An 18,842-nucleotide genomic window follows, 5' to 3' on the forward strand; every position below is an offset into this window, starting at 1 on the left:
GTTCCATGTTTGGCAAGTGAGGACCACGTGTGTCACACACTCCATCCTGAGTGCGGTGACTACCTAGGGGAGGATGACATTGCAGTTAACACTGATGGTATAAATCCAGAGGGTTTAGTCCCAGTCTCCTCACAGTTCAACGGGCAGACTGACTGAGGAAGATGATGAGCCTGGTTCAGATCTCCTTCATGCTGCTGTGTTACCTCTGTCTGTCTGAGGGGAAGATTTCAGGTAACACCTTAGGGCTCCTAGTTTATCTTGGGTTTTTGAATATTTGAAAGTTATTTTCAGCTGTAATTTAAACTTATTTCTGATTATGCTTTTTCAATGTTTATCATTATTTGTGTTTTGTATATCCACTATATATTCCAAACTATGTAGACACCCCTTCAAATTAGTGGATTCGGCTATTTCACCCTGTATAAAATCTAGCACACCGCCATGCAATCTCCATAGACAAACACTGACAGTAGAATGGCCTTACTGATGAGCTCAGTGACTTTCAACGTGGCACCGTCATAGGATGCCACCTTTCCAACAAGTCAGTTTGTATAATTTCTGCCCTGCTAGAGCTGCCCCGGTCAACTGTAAGTGCTTTTATTGTGAAGTGGAAACTTCTAGGAGCAACAACGGCTCAGACGCAAAGTGGTAGGCCACACAAGCTCACAGAAAAGGACCGCCAAGTGCTGAAGCGCGTAAAAATCGCCTGTCCTCGGTTGCCACACTCGCTACCGAGTTCCAAACTGCCTCTGAGAGCAACGTCGGCACAATTGCTGTTCGTCGGGAGCTTCGTGAAATGTGTTTTTATGGCCGGGCAGTGATGAATCACGCTTCACCCTCTGGAGCAGTGGAAACACGTTCTCTGGAGTGATGAATCACGCTTCACCCTCTGGAGCAGTGGAGACACGTTCTCTGGAGTGATGAATCACGCTTCACCATCCGGCAGTCCAATGGACAAATCTGGGTTTGGCACTACCTACCCAAAAGCATAGTGCCAACTGTAAAGTTTGGTGGAAAATGAATAATGGTCTGGGGCTGTTTTTCATGGTTCAGGCTAGGCCCTTTTAATTTCAGTGAGGGGAAAGCTTAACGCGACAGAAAACAATGACATTCTACACGATTCTGTGTTTCCAACTTTGTGGCAACAGTTTGGGGAAAGCACTTTCCTGTTTTTCAGCATGACAATGCCATCGGTGCACAAAGCGAGTTCCCTATAGAAATGGTTTGTCGAGTTCAGTGTGGAAGAACTTGACTGGCCTGCACAGGTTCCTGACCCCATCAGGAATGGGATGAATTGGAAAGCCGACTGCCAGCCAGGCGTAATCACCCACCATCCAGTGCCCAACCTCACTGATGCACTTGTGGCTTAATGGATGCAAGTCCCCACAGCAATGTTCCAACATCTAGTGGAAAGACTTCCCAGAAGACTGGAGGCTGTTATAGCAGCAAAGGGGGAGACCAACTCCATATTAATGTCCTTGACGTGCAGGTGTCCACATACTTTTGAGGATGTTGTGTATTTATTATACTATCATTCAGGCTGTGTTTATGTTTCCTGTGTGTATGAGCCATATGCCTGTAAGCCGAATACAGCCTCTTTAAATTCCCCACAAAGAAATGGACACAGTTTTGAACAACTCAATTGTATTTGCTGCTGTTTTCAGAATATCAACTGGAGTCTGAGACCCTGAGTCAGTGTGAGTCTCTACGTGGTGGTAGTTCTGCCCGGCAACAAGACCATGTCCCCCAGTGCTCAGAGGACGGGCGATTCAGGTATACCTGACAGTGCTGTATATGACACAAGCTAGCCAGGACGGATAAAGCTAGCCTGGATGGTAAAGCTAGCCAGGACGGGTAAAGCTAGCCAGGACGGGTAAAGCTAGCCAGGACGGGTAAAGCTAGCCAGGACGGGTAAAGCTAGCCAGGACGGGTAAAGCTAGCCAGGACGGTAAATCTAGCCAGGACGGTAAAGCTAGCCAGGATGGTAAAAGCTAGCCAGGACGGTAAAAGCTAGCCAGGACGGTAAAAGCTAGCCAGGACGGGTAAAAGCTAGCCAGGACGGTAAAAGCTAGCCAGGACGGTAAAAGCTAGCCAGGACGGTAAAAGCTAGCCAGGACGGTAAAAGCTAGCCAGGATGGTAAAAGCTATCCAGGACGGTAAAAGCTATCCAGGACGGTAAAGCTAGCCAGCGGTAAAAGCTAGCCAGGACGGTAAAGCTAGCCAGGACGGTAAAAGCTAGCCAGGACGGTAAAGCTAGCCAGGACGGTAAAAGCTAGCCAGGATGGTAAAAGCTAGCCAGGACGGTAAAGCTAGCCAGGATGGTAATATTTCCCAAATGGAACCCTATTCCCAATCCCTATGTAGTGCACTACTTGCCTAAGGCTCCTGTCAAACGTAGTGCACTATGCCGGGAATAGGGTGCCATTTGGGAAGCGCACCGCTGTTCCCTGCTCTCTCCTAACTGTTGTGTGCTCCAGACACGTCCAGTGCAGCGGTGCTGGTGGTGAGTGCTGGTGTGTGAACGCAGAGGGAGCTGAGATCTCTGGATCCAGACAGAACGGATCAGCTGTGTACTGTGAGCAGAACGCCCCTCTTCCTAGAAATATCTGTTTTAACAGTGACACCACATTGGTGCCTGATGGGATGAATTCCCCCTGGGAACCCGAGCCAGCCTCACGTAACACTGGAAGACCTTTTGAGATGCACTATGTAAATGCTGTCTATCATCATTGACCTCTTCCTCCTCCTCCTCCTCCTTTTCCTCATCTTCATCCTCCTTTTCCTCCCCTTCCTCCTCCTCCTCCCACAGGTCTGACGTCCTGCCAGCTCCACAGACAGCAGGCCCTGCTGAGTGGCGATGCCCCCCTGGTGCCCCAGTGCCAGGCCTCTGGGGAGTACCAGGCGGTGCAGTGTGACAGCACCCGGGGACAGTGCTGGTGTGTAGACCTGGAAGGCATGGAGCTCTACGGGACCCGGCAGAACGGAAAGCCCTCTCAGTGTGAGTTAGTTAGGAGCAGGATGACTTGTGTTGTGTATTGATATGTAATTTACCACCTATAGTATTATGTGCATCCGTTTTCTAATGGGTGACCCCCAGCGGGAATCAAACCCACAAATCCTGACGTTGCAAGTGCCATGCTCTACCAACTCATCCACACAGCACAGTAATATATAAATGACTAGAGCTGATCAGAACAACCTTTGACCTTTTCCCTCAGGCCCAGGCAGCTGTGAGGTGAGGTCGAGGCGTCTCCTCCACGGCGTCGGGGAGCGCTCCCCCCCTCAGTGCTCGGCCGACGGCTCCTTCCTGTCCGTGCAGTGCAAGTTTGTCAACAGCACTGACAGGATGGTCTTGGACCTGCTGCACACGTTCAACAGGTCAGTGCCTGGAAGGGAAAGATATGCACTCTAATGGTGCGCCCCAAATGACACCCTATTCCGTAAGTGTAGTGCACTACTTTTGACCAGGGTCCATAGGGCTCTTGTCAAAAGTAGTGCACTATATCAGGGGAATAATGTACCGTTTGGGACGCTGACATTCACTGTTAGACCGTTGGAATCTCATCTATCACTCACTCACTCACACAAACACACTGCTGGGGGTTTGCTTTGACCTGGCTGTGCATTGGGATCCTGTGTGTGAGTGAGACAGGTTTTGTACAAAGCTTTTTATCGTTTCTGCCTCTAGATGGCAGCGTAATGCTTAGACCCCTGGACACTGATGCGCTGACAGGAGAACTGGGAGCCCAAATTCACTTTATCTTTCCCTCCTCGCTCTACATTTCTGACCTGATAGGATCCTATTCTTGTGTATGGTGACTGGAACATGTTATGAGGAATGGAGACGCTTGGTCTCCTGGGAACTTAATGCAATTTTCAGAATTCACAAATTGTTGATTTTATTTTACGTTTATTTCACGAGGCAAGTCAGTTATGAACAAATTCTTATTTTCAATGACGGCCTAGGAACAGTGGGTTAACTGTTCAGGGGCAGAACAACAGATTTTTACCTTGTCAGCTCGGGGATTCGATTTTTCAACCTTTCGGTTACTAGTCCAACGCTCGAACCACTAGGCTACCTGCCTCTCTAACCACTAGGCTACCTGCCTCTCTAACCACTAGGCTACCTGCCTCTCTAACCACTAGGCTACCTGCCTCTCTAACCACTAGGCTACCTGCCTCTCTAACCACTAGGCTACCTGCCTCTCTAACCGCTAGGCTACCTGCCTCTCTAACCACTAGGCTATCTGCCTCTCTAACCACTAGGCTACCTGCCTCTCTAACCACTAGGCTACCTGCCTCCTCTAACCACTAGGCTACCTGCCTCTCTAACCACTAGGCTACCTGCCTCTCTAACCACTAGGCTACCTGCCTCTCTAACCACTAGGCTACCTGCCTCCTCTAACCACTAGGCTACCTCTCTAACCACTAGGCTACCTGCCACTCTAACCACTAGGCTACCTGCCACTCTAACCACTAGGCTACCTGCCTCTCTAACCACTAGGCAACCTGCCACTCTAACCACTAGGCTACCTGCCTCTCTAACCACTAGGTTACCTGCCTCTCTAACCACTAGGCTACCTGCCTCTCTAACCACTAGGCTACCTGCCTCCTCTAACCACGAGGCTACCTGCCACTCTAACCACTAGGCTACCTGCCCTCTAACCACTAGGCTACCTGCCTCTCTAACCACTAGGCTACCTGCCTCTCTAACCACTAGGCTACCTGCCTGCCTCTAACCACTAGGCTACCTGCCTCTCTAACCACTAGGCTACCTGCCTCTCTAACCACTAGGCTACCTGCCTCTCTAACCACTAGGCTACCTGCCTCTCTAACCACTAGGCTACCTGCCTCTCTAACCACTAGGCTACCTGCCTCTCTAACCACTAGGCTACCTGCCTCTCTAACCACTAGGCTACCTGCCTCTAACCACTAGGCTACTAACCACTAGGCTACCTGCCTCTCTAACCACTAGGCTACCTGCCTCTCTAACCACTAGGCTACCTGCCACTCTAACCACTAGGCTACCTGCCTCTAACCACTAGGCTACCTGCCACTCTAACCCTAGGCTACCTGCCTCTAACCACTAGGCTACCTGCCTCTCTAACCACTAGGCTACCTGCCTCTCTAACCACTAGGCTAACCACTAGGCCACTCTAACCACTAGGCTACCTGCCTCTCTAACCACTAGGCTACCTGCCACTCTAACCACTAGGCTACCTGCCTCTCTAACCACTAGGCTACCTGCCACTCTAACCACTAGGCTACCTGCCTCTAACCACTAGGCTACCTGCCACTCTAACCACTAGGCTACCTGCCTCTCTAACCACTAGGCTACCTGCCTCTCTAACCACTAGGCTACCTGCCTCTCTAACCACTAGGCTACCTGCCTCTCTAACCACTAGGCTACCTAACCACTAGGCTACCTGCCTCTAACCACTAGGCTACCTGCCACTCTAACCACTAGGCTACCTGCCACTCTAACCACTAGGCTACCTGCCTCTCTAACCACTAGGCTACCTGTCTCTCTAACCACTAGGCTACCTGCCTCTCTAACCACTAGGCTACCTGCCTCTCTAACCACTAGGCTACCTGCCTCTCTAACCACTAGGCTACCTGCCTCTCTAACCACTAGGCTACCTGCCTCTCTAACCACTAGGCTACCTGCCTCTCTAACCACTAGGCTACCTGCCTCTCTAACCACTAGGCTACCTGCCTCTAACCACTAGGCTACCTGCCTCTCTAACCACTAGGCTACCTGCCTCTCTAACCACTAGGCTACCTGCCTCTCTAACCACTAGGCTACCTGCCTCTAACCACTAGGCTACCTGCCTCTCTAACCACTAGGCTACCTGCCTCTCTAACCACTAGGCTACCTGCCTCTCTAACCACTAGGCTACCTGCCTCTCTAACCACTAGGCTACCTGCCACTCTAACCACTAGGCTACCTGCCTCTCTAACCACTAGGCTACCTGCCTCTCTAACCACTAGGCTACCTGCCTCTCTAACCACTAGGCTACCTGCCTCTCTAACCACTAGGCTACCTGCCCTCTAACCACTAGGCTACCTGCCTCTCTAACCACTAGGCTACCTGCCTCTCTAACCACTAGGCTACCTGCCACTCTAACCACTAGGCTACCTGCCACTCTAACCACTAGGCTACCTGCCACTCTAACCACTAGGCTACCTGCCCTCTAACCACTAGGCTACCTGCCTCTAACCACTAGGCTACCTGCCACTCTAACCACTAGGCTACCTGCCTCTCTAACCACTAGGCTACCTGCCACTCTAACCACTAGGCTACCTGCCTCTCTAACCACTAGGCTACCTGCCCTCTAACCACTAGGCTACCTGCCTCTCTAACCACTAGGCTAACCACTGCCTCTCTAACCACTAGGCTACCTGCCTCTCTAACCACTAGGCTACCTGCCTCTCTAACCACTAGGCTACCTGCCTCTCTAACCACTAGGCTACCTGCCTCTCTAACCACTAGGCTACCTGCGACTCTAACCACTAGGCTACCTGCCTCTCTAACCACTAGGCTACCTGCCTGCTACTCTAACCACTAGGCTACCTGCCTCTCTAACCACTAGGCTACCTGCCTCTCTAACCACTAGGCTACCTGCCACTCTAACCACTAGGCTACCTGCCTCCTCTAACCACTAGGCTACCTGCCTAACCACTCTAACCACTAGGCTACCTGCCTCTCTAACCACTAGGCTACCTGCCTCTCTAACCACTAGGCTACCTGCCTCTCTAACCACTAGGCTACCTGCCACTCTAACCACTAGGCTACCTCTCTAACCACTAGGCTACCTGCCACTCTAACCACTAGGCTACTCTAACCACTAGGCTACCTGCCTCTAACCACTAGGCTACCTGCCACTCTAACCACTAGGCTACCTGCCACTCTAACCACTAGGCTACCTGCCACTCTAACCACTAGGCTACCTGCCTCTCTAACCACTAGGCTACCTGCCACTCTAACCACAGGCTACCTGCCACTCTAACCACTAGGCTACCTGCCACTCTAACCACTAGGCTACCTGCCACTCTAACCACTAGGCTACCTGCCACTAACCACTAGGCTACCTGCCACTCTAACCACTAGGCTACCTGCCTCTAACCACTAACTCTAACCACTAGGCTACCTGCCTCTCTAACCACTAGGCTACCACTAGGCTACCTGCCTCTAACCACTAGGCTACCTGCCTCTCTAACCACTAGGCTACCTGCCTCTAACCACTAGGCTACCTGCCTCTAACCACTAGGCTACCTGCCTCTAACCACTAGGCTACCTGCCTCTCTAACCACTAGGCTACCTGCACTCTAACCACTAGGCTAAATGCCTCTCTAACCACTAGACTACCTGCCTCTCTAACCACTAGGCTACCTGCCTCTCTAACCACTAGGCTACCTGCCTCTCTAACCACTAGGCTACCTGCCTCTCTAACCACTAGGCTACATGCCTCTCTAACCACTAGGCTACCTGCCTCTCTAACCACTAGGCTACCTGTCACTCTAACCACTAGGCTACCTGCCTCTCTAACCACTAGGCTACCTGTCACTCTAACCACTAGGCTACCTGCCTCTCTAACCACTAGGCTACCTGTCACTCTAACCACTAGGCTACCTGCCTCTCTAACCACTAGGCTACCTGCCTCTCTAACCACTAGGCTACCTGCCTCTCTAACCACTAGGCTACCTGCCTCTAACCACTAGGCTACCTGCCACTCTAACCACTAGGCTACCTGCCACTCTAACCACTAGGCTACCTGCCACTCTAACCACTAGGCTACCTGCCACTCTAACCACTAGGCTACCTGCCACTAACCACTAGGCTACCACTCTAACCACTAGGCTACCTGCCTCTCTAACCACTAGGCTACCTGCCTCTCTAACCACTAGGCTACCTGCCTCTCTAACCACTAGGCTACCTGCCTCTCTAACCACTAGGCTACCTGCCTCTCTAACCACTAGGCTACCTGCCACTCTAACCACTAGGCTACCTGCCTCTCTAACCACTAGGCTACCTGCCTCTCTAACCACTAGGCTACCTGCCTCTCTAACCACTAGGCTACCTGCCTCTCTAACCACTAGGCTACCTGCCTCTCTAACCACTAGGCTACCTGCCTCTCTAACCACTAGGCTACCTGCCTCTCTAACCACTAGGCTACCTGCACTCTAACCACTAGGCTACCTGTCTCTCTAACCACTAGGCTACCTGCCTCTCTAACCACTAGGCTACCTGCCTCTCTAACCACTAGGCTACCTGCCACTCTAACCACTAGGCTACCTGCCTCTCTAACCACTAGGCTACCTGCCTCTCTAACCCTCTCTAACCACTAGGCTACCTGCCTCTCTAACCACTAGGCTACCTGCCTCTCTAACCACTAGGCTACCTGCCACTCTAACCACTAGGCTACCTGCCACTCTAACCACTAGGCTACCTGCCACTCTAACCACTAGGCTACCTGCCACTAACCACTAGGCTACCTGCCACTCTAACCACTAGGCTACCTGCCACTCTAACCACTAGGCTACCTGCCACTAACCACTAGGCTACCACTCTAACCACTAGGCTACCTGCCTCTCTAACCACTAGGCTACCTGCCTCCCCTCATTCATTAGAAATGTTTCACAGTGTCTAAAGCAAACAATGTAATCATCCCAGATGTTTCAGATGATCCACCAAAATGTAAACATTTCATCTGGAATGTGGGTTTGGACAAATAGTTGACACGTTGTAAATCTCATGGAGGAGTATGACGTTCCTCTCCTTCATGTGGAGGGTTTTCGGTCCTTCTTAGTTAGCGCAGCTGCAAAAATTCCAACCCAAACCACTGTAGCCTACACAAAAATGTCTACTTTCAGACCTTGAATTATAATTTCATAATAATACTTTTGGTCTTGTGTCTATTTGTGGATGTTTTGACATCTGTCTCTCGGCAACAAATGGCATTATATTCCCTACTTAGTGTGTGTACCCGGGCTTGTGCAGTGAACTCTTTGCATGATTGACCCCCAGCCTGGCCAAGACTGTCTCTGTTATCACTCCAGGCTCCAGCCAAGTACAGCCAAGGGGTCAAGAGTCAAGTTGTTCCTGGTCCTCTAAAACCACTCAGGAACTGGTCTTAACTGCCAACCAGCCAGCAGACATTTCTCAAATGACTCCCAAGATCAAAAACGTGAAGGAAGAGATTCCTTTTTATATTGAAGGAGGATGGCGTCGGCTTAGTACATGAAATGTTTATTTGGGGGCTTCCTTTAACCATCAAGGCAGGCGCTCTTGAAGAGAGTTATTGTACGTGGATCAATGTTGTCAGTTAATGAAATACTGTCCATCTTTGTGGAAGAGCTAACTCTTTACAACTTACAACTGTCATCTACATGTACTCTATATTATAGTATTATAGTATTATAATTAGTATTATAGTATTATAATTAGTATTGTAATATTATAATTAGTATTATAGTATTATAATTAGTATTGTAGTATTATAATTAGTATTGTAGTATTATAATTAGTATTGTAGTATTATCATTAGTATTGCAGTATTATAATTAGTATTGCAGTATTATAATTAGTATTGTAGTATTATAATTAGTATTACAGAGTACTGTCATGTATTTTACTCTTCTCTTAGCCTATTTTAGACAGAGTGAAGTGAGAAGAGGTGTGATATCTTCCACAGGTTCCCTAAAGTATTCCAGACGTTCAGCAGCTTCAGACAGATGTTCCCAGAGGTGTCCAGTTACTGTTTCTGTGCTGACAGCAGAGGCAGGGAGCTCCCCAGCACAGGTGAGATAGATGCGACATCAACAGGTGACACACACACACACACACACACACACACAGGAACCATGATTTACAATAACTCTTAACTGGATTTTCATCAAGAATCAGAAATAGATATTTTTAAATAACGGTAACATTTTGGTATATTATTTCATTAGGATCCCCGTTTAGCTGTTGAGAAAGCAGCAGCTCCTCTTCCTGGGGTCCAACACAGAACATGAAACATGACATCATAGAGAACATTAATAGACAACAGCTCAAGGACAGAACTACATACATTTAAAATGTCACACATAGCCTACGTATCAGTAGATACACACACAGTATCTAGGTCAAATAGAGGAGAGGTGTTTTTTTAAACCAGGTTTGCTGTTTATTTGAGCAATATGAGATGGAAGTTCCATGCAATAATGGCTCAAAATAATACTGTTCGCTTTCTTGATTTTGTTCTGGATTTGGGGACTTAGAAAAGACCCCTGGTGGCATGTCTGGTGGGGAAAGTGTTTGTGTCAGAGCTGTGTCTAAGTTGACTAAGCAAACAATTTGGGATTTTCAACACATTGTTTCTTATAAAAATGTTGTTTTTAAAGTGATGCAGTCAGTCTCTCCTCAACTCGTAACCAAGAGAGACTGGCATGCATAGTATTTATATCAGCCCTCTGATTTACAATGAAGAGCAGGATGTGTCGCTATTAAACAGTGTGTGTTAGTGAAATCCTTGTTTCCCTGTGTTCAGGTGTGGAGCTGCTGCTAGATGAGGTGTACGACACAGCCTTCTCAGGCCTGGAATCAGGCCGCTCCTTCTCCCAGACCAACATGTACCGTATCCTACAGAGGAGGTTCCTGGCCATCCAGCTGGCGATGAGTGGCAGGTTCAGATGTACGTTAGTTTCATCAATCTGGCCTCGTTTCTTTCAGTGGTAGCTGGTGGCACATTCATTTGTAGGGCGGGTTCATAGCGAATAACTAGACTGGAATCAAACACATTAAACATGCGTTTTCCATGTGTTTGATACCATTCCCTTTATTCCTGCTATCATTAGAAGCTGTCCTCCCGTAACCAGCCTCCTGGTTTCCATTATTTCCTGTATTTAATTTTCCCTCTCTCCCTCTATCTGTCCTGTAGGCCCCAGCCCTTGTGAGAGTGAGCGATCCGCTGGTGCCCTAGCTGGCAATGTGTTTGTGGCGTCCTGTGCTTCCGATGGGGGTTACGTGCCAACACAGTGCCAGGCGGGTGGGCAGTGCTGGTGTGTCGACCAAACAGGGAAGGAGATCTTTGGGACACGACAACATGGAGGACACCCTGACTGTGGTAACTAAGTAACAATGTTGTTGGTTTCAAATAATGCTTTGACCATTTAGGTGTTCCAAACCAACAGTACAATACAATTGACTGTGCAGACAGAGAGCACACCTCAATAATCACTTACTGAATGAAAGCTTATCTGCGTTGTTTTGTATTTTCATTTCAGTTAACTTTCTTATCCCACAGGGGGAAATTCATTTATCATGCTGTACATAGAAGCCATTAAAAAAACAACAGTCAATATTTTAGGCCTCTATAGAAAATGAATAGAAACATGCCATTTTCCCTCTACTGAACCCAGGTGCTGGAGTGAAGGACTGTACATCTGAGCGTCGCCAGGCCCTCTCCAGGCTCTTCTCCAGCCCCTCAGGTCAGGTGCCATCAGCCAAGGACTCAGAGACACACCCAGTCCCAAGCCCCCTGTCTCCATGCAGCCCTCAACTCCAACAGCTCCTGCTGGGGACTCTTGGAGAGTCCCTTTCCGAGCGATCCGATTTAGGAGACATCCTGGCTGAGACGATCCAGGGGATGTTCCCTAGCGGGGCCATGGCCCTCAAGGCCCTATCTCTAGCCTCCAACCCCAAGAGACTCCAGGAGAACCTGTTCGGAGGAAAGTTCTTAGGAAACGCTGGGATGTTTAACTTCACTGGGGCCGTCGGTGTCAGTGGCACGTTGAGTTTCAGTCAAGCCAGTCTGGCAAACAACCAAGATCTGGTTCAACTCATCAGCGCCATCCTGGAAAACGGAGACTTCCTCTCCACCCTACGCCAAACCATCCTCTTATCCAAAGCCGAGGACAGCACCCAGCTAGGTTCGTTTTGTAACTTCATCTTGACTTTTAAAAATCATTACAAGCTATTTGTTTCTACCATCGAGGAGCTCTTTGGAAACAAGTGTTTAGGTAAATGTGTTGTCCACTGGGGATCCAATGTACATCTTACTGTATTAGTTTTTTTTTTTAACCCAAATCAATTAAAATCATTTGAATTCAAAAGGTGAGCTGTTCAGGGTCCTGTTTGAGAGCGCCCAGTCCGGTGGTGCTGGTTGTGAGAGGGAGCCCTCTGCCCTGTACGTGCCCAGCTGTGATGACAGCGGCCAGTATCAGGAGATCCAGTGCCAAGGCTCGGAGTGTTGGTGTGCTGACCGCCAGGGTCAGGAGGTCACAGGGTCACGTTTCAATGGTCAAAGGCCAAGGTGTCCGTCACGATGCGAGAGGGAGCGAGCGGCTGCTCAGAAGGTAATTACTTTATGACACTCCCCCAGACTGTAAATAACTACCGTACTGACTCTTCTCTACCTGCATCCTGTCTGTAAATAACTACTGTACTGACTCTTCTCTACCTGCATCCTGTCTGTAAATAACTACCGTACTGACTCTCCTCTACCTGCATCCTGTCTGTAAATAACTACCGTACTGACTCTTCTCTACCTGCATCCTGTCTGTAAATAACTACCGTACTGACTCTTCTCTACCTGCATCCTGTCTGTAAATAACTACCGTACTGACTCTTCTCTACCTGCATCCTGTCTGTAAATAACTACCGTACTGACTCTCCTCTACCTGCATCCTGTCTGTAAATAACTACCGTACTGACTCTTCTCTACCTGCATCCTGTCTGTAAATAACTACCGTACTGACTCTTCTCTACCTGCATCCTGTCTGTAAATAACTACCATACTGACTCTTCTCTACCTGCATCCTGTCTGTAAATAACTACCGTACTGACTCTTCTCTACCTGCATCCTGTCTGTAAATAACTACCATACTGACTCTTCTCTACCTGCATCCTGTCTGTAAATAACTACCATACTGACTCTTCTCTACCTGCATCCTGTCTGTAAATAACTACCGTACTGACTCTTCTTTCTGTGCTGTATTGGAACTCACTTTGTATTGTTTTTATTGTATCTCTGTTGAATACTTTACATGTTGGTTACGCTGTTTGTGCAGAGAGCTTGAGAGTAAGCGTTTCATTGTAGTGTCCTGTGTAAACCTACGATGTGCATATGCAAATAAACTTTGATACAATTGGAAGGTGAAGTCAGGCCAGGCTGCTGGGGTAGAGGTGTTCATGCCGAAGTGTGAGGAGGACGGGAGCTACGTGGCGCTGCAGTGTCTGGGAAAGAGTTGCTTCTGTCTGGACCTCCTGGGAGAGAGACACGCCACTATCCCTTCAGGACAGACTGTTCAGTGTGAGTAGGCAGATCCACCACTCGTCAGACACAGATTAAGCCTAGGCCTGGACTGAAAAGCATGTTCCGTGGAGATTGAAATTGCTTCTTAGTCCAAGACCAGGTTTAATCTGTGTCCGGTAAACTGGCCCATAGTGTGCAGTCCATCTAGCTGTATTACCTTGCACTGGTCCAAACCACTACATTATTAAGGGGGTAGGGTGCCTTGGTCCAAACCACTACATTATTAAGGGGGTAGGGTGCCTTGGTCCAAACCACTACATTATTAAGGGGGTAGGGTGCCCTGGTCCAAACCACTACATTATTAATGGAGTAGGGTGCCTTGGTCCAAACCACTACATTATTAAGGGGGTAGGATGCCTTGGTCCAAACCACTACATTATTAAGGGGGTAGGGTGCCCTGGTCCAAACCACTACATTATTAAGGGGGTAGGGTGCCTTGGTCCAAACCACTACATTATTAATGGAGTAGGGTGCCTTGGTCCAAACCACTACATTATTAAGGGGGAAGGGTGCCTTGGTCCAAACCACTACATTATTAAGGGAGTAGGGTGCCTGTTACAGGAATTAAATTCCTCTATGTTTTAATACCCAATTAAAATTAAACACTCTGTCAATTCCTAAGAATTTGTAAGACTCTTATTTGCATAAAATGGACAGAGACCAGTCTCACAATCAACCAGCTGCGTTTATTCTCGAGAGTACTGAACATGATACAGTTTACCGCAGGTTATAAACTGAAAATGACGTCATTAGTTTTCGAACTGTCCCGTCTCTTCTTGACACTGGTACAAAGGCTGTATAGTTCTCAAGCCTTCCCACATCGTCTATCCTAATTTAGATCATTTACGACCGAGCCAAGGCCTGCCTGTGTAAATAAGCATTCTAGCCAGTCTGGCGATATAGTTCATTCATTTCTACCAAGGAACAGACCGTCATTGTTCTAATTCTTGATTATATTTACACACATTATATTCAGTACTAGGGTTAAAATATACAGTAACATAATAGTATTCTGATTAGTCAGTCCTGATTGAAGTGTATACATAATTAGTCATTATTGATTTAAAAAATCCCTTAACAGTGCCCTGGTCCAAACCACTACATTATTAAGGGAGTAGGGTGCCTTGGTCCAAACCACTACATTATTAAGGGAGTAGGGTGCCTTGGTCCAAACCACTACATTATTAAGGGGGTAGGGTGCCTTGGTCCAAACCACTACATTATTAATGGAGTAGGGTGCCTTGGTCCAAACCACTACATTATTAAGGGAGTAGGGTGCCTTGGTCCAAACCACTACATTATTAATGGAGTAGGGTGCCTTGGTCCAAACCACTACATTATTAAGGGGGTAGGGTGCCCTGGTCCAAACCACTACATTATTAATGGAGTAGGGTGCCTTGGTCCAAACCACTACATTATTAAGGGAGTAGGGTGCCTTGGTCCAAACCACTACATTATTAAGGGAGTAGGGTGCCTTGGTCCAAACTACTACATTATTAATTAAGGGGGTAGGGTGTCATTTTGGACATAACAATTGTTTGAGCTATTCCTCTGTCTCCAGGTCCTCCCCCCCTCTCTCCCTCTCTTCCCTCCCCAGGGTCAGCTCCAGGCTCCTGTTCCCTGGCAGTGGCTGAGGTAGACCAATTCCAGGAGGAGGCTGAGCGTCTGGTCCTCCTCTCCAACAGCTCCCACATCCCTCTGGGCTACAGGTAACCCTGAAGAAGAGACAGTGTGCCGACACCTGGGTGTTTACCCATCACATTATTGGACCATGTATAGAGTGTGACTATATTTATTTGTAATATTGATAAAACGTTGTATTTTAAATAAAGACACTGTACTGTTCCGTTAGTCAGAACCTCTCCAACATGTTTGTGTGTCAACTCGTGCTCTTCTGCTGGATGTTCTCCTCTGGGGTACCAGCTACCTGCTGGCTGAAGGTCTCCGACTGACCTCTGACGAGCTACTCCACGCCCTCTCCTCCGACCAGACCACGCTGCTCTCTGATAGGCTGCTGAGCCACTCACACTCTGCTCTACGACTTGCTGCCCACTCCAGTATGTGTCTGGTGTGATGTCATATCCTCTGCTCCACTACTTGTTTCTTTCATTGCCAGGAGTTAACTACTAATGAGTGTTAGGTGGCTACTGTTGTAATATTTAGTGTCATCTCAATGTCAGTGTTTCTCTCTCATAGTGTGTTTGTTGTTGTTGTTATTAACTGAAACAGGTCGTTAATATTGCAGTCAAACACGCTGTGAACATACGTGTTGCATTTTCTCTCCCAGCTCTGCGGTTCTATTGGCAGAGCCAGCAGGCAGCATCTGTGGAGGAGAGACCGTCTCTACTGCTGGGCTACCAGCCCTACAGGCCCCAGTGTGATGCCCACAGACAGTGGCTGCCCACCCAGTGCCACCCCAGCACAGGTCAGAGTCACACCTCTGACCTCTGACCTCCAACCCAACTCTGCATTGTAACTGTAGTAGTGTAATACAAGCCATAGTACTGGTCATTGTACCTTCTCTAGACTCTTCTAGAAGGACACCTCTCGTAATGAGCAACGTCTCATTGTTTCATTCATGATATGTTGATTGGAAACAGATAAGACTAATGAAGTAGCTACAGTGGTGTTATATTGACTGAGTTGTAACTGTCTCCAGGTCAGTGTTATATTGACTGAGTTGTAACTGTCTCCAGGTCAGTGTTATATTGACTGAGTTGTAACTGTCTCCAGGTCAGTGTTATATTGACTGAGTTGTAACTGTCTCCAGGTCAGTGTTATATTGACTGAGATGTAACTGTCTCCAGGTCAGTGTTATATTGACTGAGTTGTAACTGTCTCCAGGTCAGTGTTATATTGACTGAGTTGTAACTGTCTCCAGGTCAGTGTTATATTGACTGAGTCAGTGTTATATTGACTGAGTTGTAACTGTCTCCAGGTCAGTGTTATATTGACTGAGTTGTAACTGTCTCAGGTCAGTGTTATATTATTGACTGTCTCCAGGTCAGTGTTATAACTGTAACTGTCTCCAGGTCAGTGTTATATTATATTGACTGAGACTGAGATGTAACTGTCTCCAGGTCAGTGTTATATTGACTGAGTTGTAACTGTCTCCAGGTCAGTGTTATATATGACTGAGGTGTAACTGTCTCCAGGTCAGTTTTATATTGACTGAGTTGTAACTGTCTCCAGGTCAGTGTTATATTGACTGAGATGTAACTGTTTCCAGGTCAGTGTTATATTGACTGAGATGTAACTGTTTCCAGGTCAGTGTTATATTGACTGAGATGTAACTGTCTTCAGGTCAGTTTTATATTGACTGAGTTGTAACTGTCTCCAGGTCAGTGTTTTATTGACTGAGTTGTAACTGTCTCCAGGTCAGTGTTATATTGACTGAGTTGTAACTGTCTCCAGGTCAGTGTTTTATTGACTGAGTTGTAACTGTCTTCAGGTCAGTTTTATATTGACTGAGTTGTAACTGTCTCCAGGTCAGTGTTATATTGACTGAAATGTAACTGTCTTCAGGTCAGTTTTATATTGACTGAGATGTAACTGTCTCCAGGTCAGTTTTATATTGACTGAGATGTAACTGTCTCCAGGTCAGTGTTATATTGACTGAGATGTAAATGTTTCCAGGTCAGTGTTTTATTGACTGAGTTGTAACTGTCTCCAGGTCAGTGTTTTATTGACTGAGTTGTAACTGTCTCCAGGTCAGTGTTATATTGACGGAGTTGTAACTGTCTCCAGGTCAGTGTTATATTGACGGAGTTGTAACTGTCTCCAGGTCAGTGTTTTATTGACTGAGTTGTAACTGTCTCCAGGTCAGTGTTTTATTGACTGAGTTGTAACTGTCTCCAGGTCAGTGTTATATTGACGGAGTTGTAACTGTCTCCAGGTCAGTGTTATATTGACGGAGTTGTAACTGTCTCCAGGTCAGTGTTGGTGTGTGGATGAGGAAGGAGGATACATCCCAGGTTCCCTGACCAGTCGCTCCCTGCGGAGACCACAGTGTAAGACAGGACATTATATATTTTCTCACTGACTTCCATTGTTCTGTATGTAAGGATAGCACTCCTCCGATCTTTTGTCGGTGTTGAATGATTTGAGTTGTTTTCTGGAAATTTCCTCTCGTCTTCCAGGCCAGACCCGGTGTCAGAGAGGTTATGCTCAGGCTCTGCTCTCTGATTGGACACATTCCTCCTACGTCCCAACTTGTGAAGTGGTGAATATCCTCGTCAGAATGTTGAGCACAAATATCAGGAAATTGATTGGTTTTGTTTTATTCTGCCTTAATTCTGCTCTGTCTGTCTCCTTGGTGTAACTTCTGTCAGTCTGACTCCTTGTTGTAACTTCTGTCTGTCTCCTCCTTGGTGTAACATCTGTCTCCCCTCCTTGGTGTAACTTAAGTCTGTCTGACTCCTTGTTGTAACTTCTGTCTGTCTGACTCCTTGTTGTAACTTCTGTCTGTCTCCTCCTTGGTGTAACTTCTGCCTGTCTCCTCCTTGTTGTAACTTCTGTCTGTCTCCTCCTTGGTGTAACTTCTGCCTGTCTCCTCCTTGTTGTAACTTCTGTCTGTCTCCTCCTTGTTGTAACTTCTGCCTGTCTCCTCCTTGTTGTAACTTCTGTCGGTCTCCTTCTTGTTGTAACTTCTGTCTGTCTCCTCCTTGTTGTAACTTCTGTCAGTCTCCTCTTTGTTGTAACTTATGTCTGTTTGACTCCTTGTTGTAACTTCTGTCTGTCTCCTCCTTGGTGTAACTTCTGCCTGTCTCCTCCTTGTTGTAACTTCTGTCGGTCTCCTTCTTGTTGTAACTTCTGTCTGTCTCCTTCTTGTTGTAACTTCTGTCTGTCTCCTTGCTGTAACTACTGTCAGTCTCCTTCTTGTTGTAACTTCTGTCTGTCTCCTCCTTGGTGTAACTTCTGTCTCCTCCTTGGTGTAACTTCTGTCTGTCTCCTCCTTGGTGTAACTTCTGTCTGTCTCCTCCTTGGTGTAACTTCTGTCGGTCTCCTTGTTGTAACGTCTGTCTCCTTGTTGTAACTTCTGTCGGTCTCCTCCTTGTTGTAACTTCTGTCTGTCTCCTCCTTGTTGTAACTTCTGCCTGTCTCCTCCTTGTTGTAACTTCTGCCTGTCTCCTCCTTGTTGTAACTTCTGCCTGTCTCCTCCTTGTTGTAACTTCTGTCTGTCTCCTCCTTGGTGTAACTTCTGTCTGTCTTCCTCCTTGTTGTAACTTCTGCCTGTCTCCTCCTTGGTGTAACTTCTGCCGGCCTCCTTCTTTCTGTAACTTCTGTCTGTCTCCTTGTTGTAACGTCTGTCGGTCTCCTTGCTGTAACTACTGTCTGTCTCCTTGCAGTAACTTCTGTCTGTCTCCTTGCTGTAACTTCTGTCTGTCTCCTTGCTGTAACTTCTGTCTGTCTCCTTGCTGTAACTTCTGTCTGTCTCCTTGCTGTAACTTCAGTCTCCTCCTTGCTGTAACTTCTGTCTGTCTCCTTCTTGGTGTAACTTCTGTCTCCTTCTTGTTGTAACTTCTGTCTGTCTCCTCCTTG

The 18,842-nt window shown here is 47.5% G+C and overlaps 1 protein-coding gene across 2 annotated transcripts in view; it reads left to right on the forward strand.

Annotated features, from left to right (window-relative positions):
- The first annotated feature begins 104 nt into the window (after positions 1 to 104).
- The window catches only part of tg (thyroglobulin), a 100,928-nt gene continuing 82,190 nt past the window's right edge, over positions 105 to 18,842 (forward strand). Inside the window, exons 1-16 of one of the 2 annotated variants that reach the window (XM_042315250.1) lie at positions 105 to 231; positions 1,665 to 1,773; positions 2,478 to 2,575; positions 2,810 to 2,998; positions 3,219 to 3,378; positions 9,696 to 9,802; positions 10,536 to 10,679; positions 10,926 to 11,111; positions 11,407 to 11,916; positions 12,101 to 12,342; positions 13,142 to 13,298; positions 14,863 to 15,010; positions 15,225 to 15,358; positions 15,589 to 15,726; positions 17,234 to 17,311; positions 17,441 to 17,523. In XM_042315250.1, the coding sequence (XP_042171184.1) occupies positions 162 to 231; positions 1,665 to 1,773; positions 2,478 to 2,575; positions 2,810 to 2,998; positions 3,219 to 3,378; positions 9,696 to 9,802; positions 10,536 to 10,679; positions 10,926 to 11,111; positions 11,407 to 11,916; positions 12,101 to 12,342; positions 13,142 to 13,298; positions 14,863 to 15,010; positions 15,225 to 15,358; positions 15,589 to 15,726; positions 17,234 to 17,311; positions 17,441 to 17,523 (2,553 nt within the window). In that variant the 5' untranslated portion in view covers positions 105 to 161. The remainder of the gene's footprint in view (positions 232 to 1,664; positions 1,774 to 2,477; positions 2,576 to 2,809; positions 2,999 to 3,218; positions 3,379 to 9,695; positions 9,803 to 10,535; positions 10,680 to 10,925; positions 11,112 to 11,406; positions 11,917 to 12,100; positions 12,343 to 13,141; positions 13,299 to 14,862; positions 15,011 to 15,224; positions 15,359 to 15,588; positions 15,727 to 17,233; positions 17,312 to 17,440; positions 17,524 to 18,842) is intronic. The other variant, XM_042315251.1, reaches the window with a different exon arrangement.

This window comes from Oncorhynchus tshawytscha, unplaced genomic scaffold (genome assembly GCF_018296145.1).
Source record: "Oncorhynchus tshawytscha isolate Ot180627B unplaced genomic scaffold, Otsh_v2.0 Un_contig_6265_pilon_pilon, whole genome shotgun sequence".
In the NCBI taxonomy this organism is placed as follows: domain Eukaryota; kingdom Metazoa; phylum Chordata; class Actinopteri; order Salmoniformes; family Salmonidae; genus Oncorhynchus; species Oncorhynchus tshawytscha.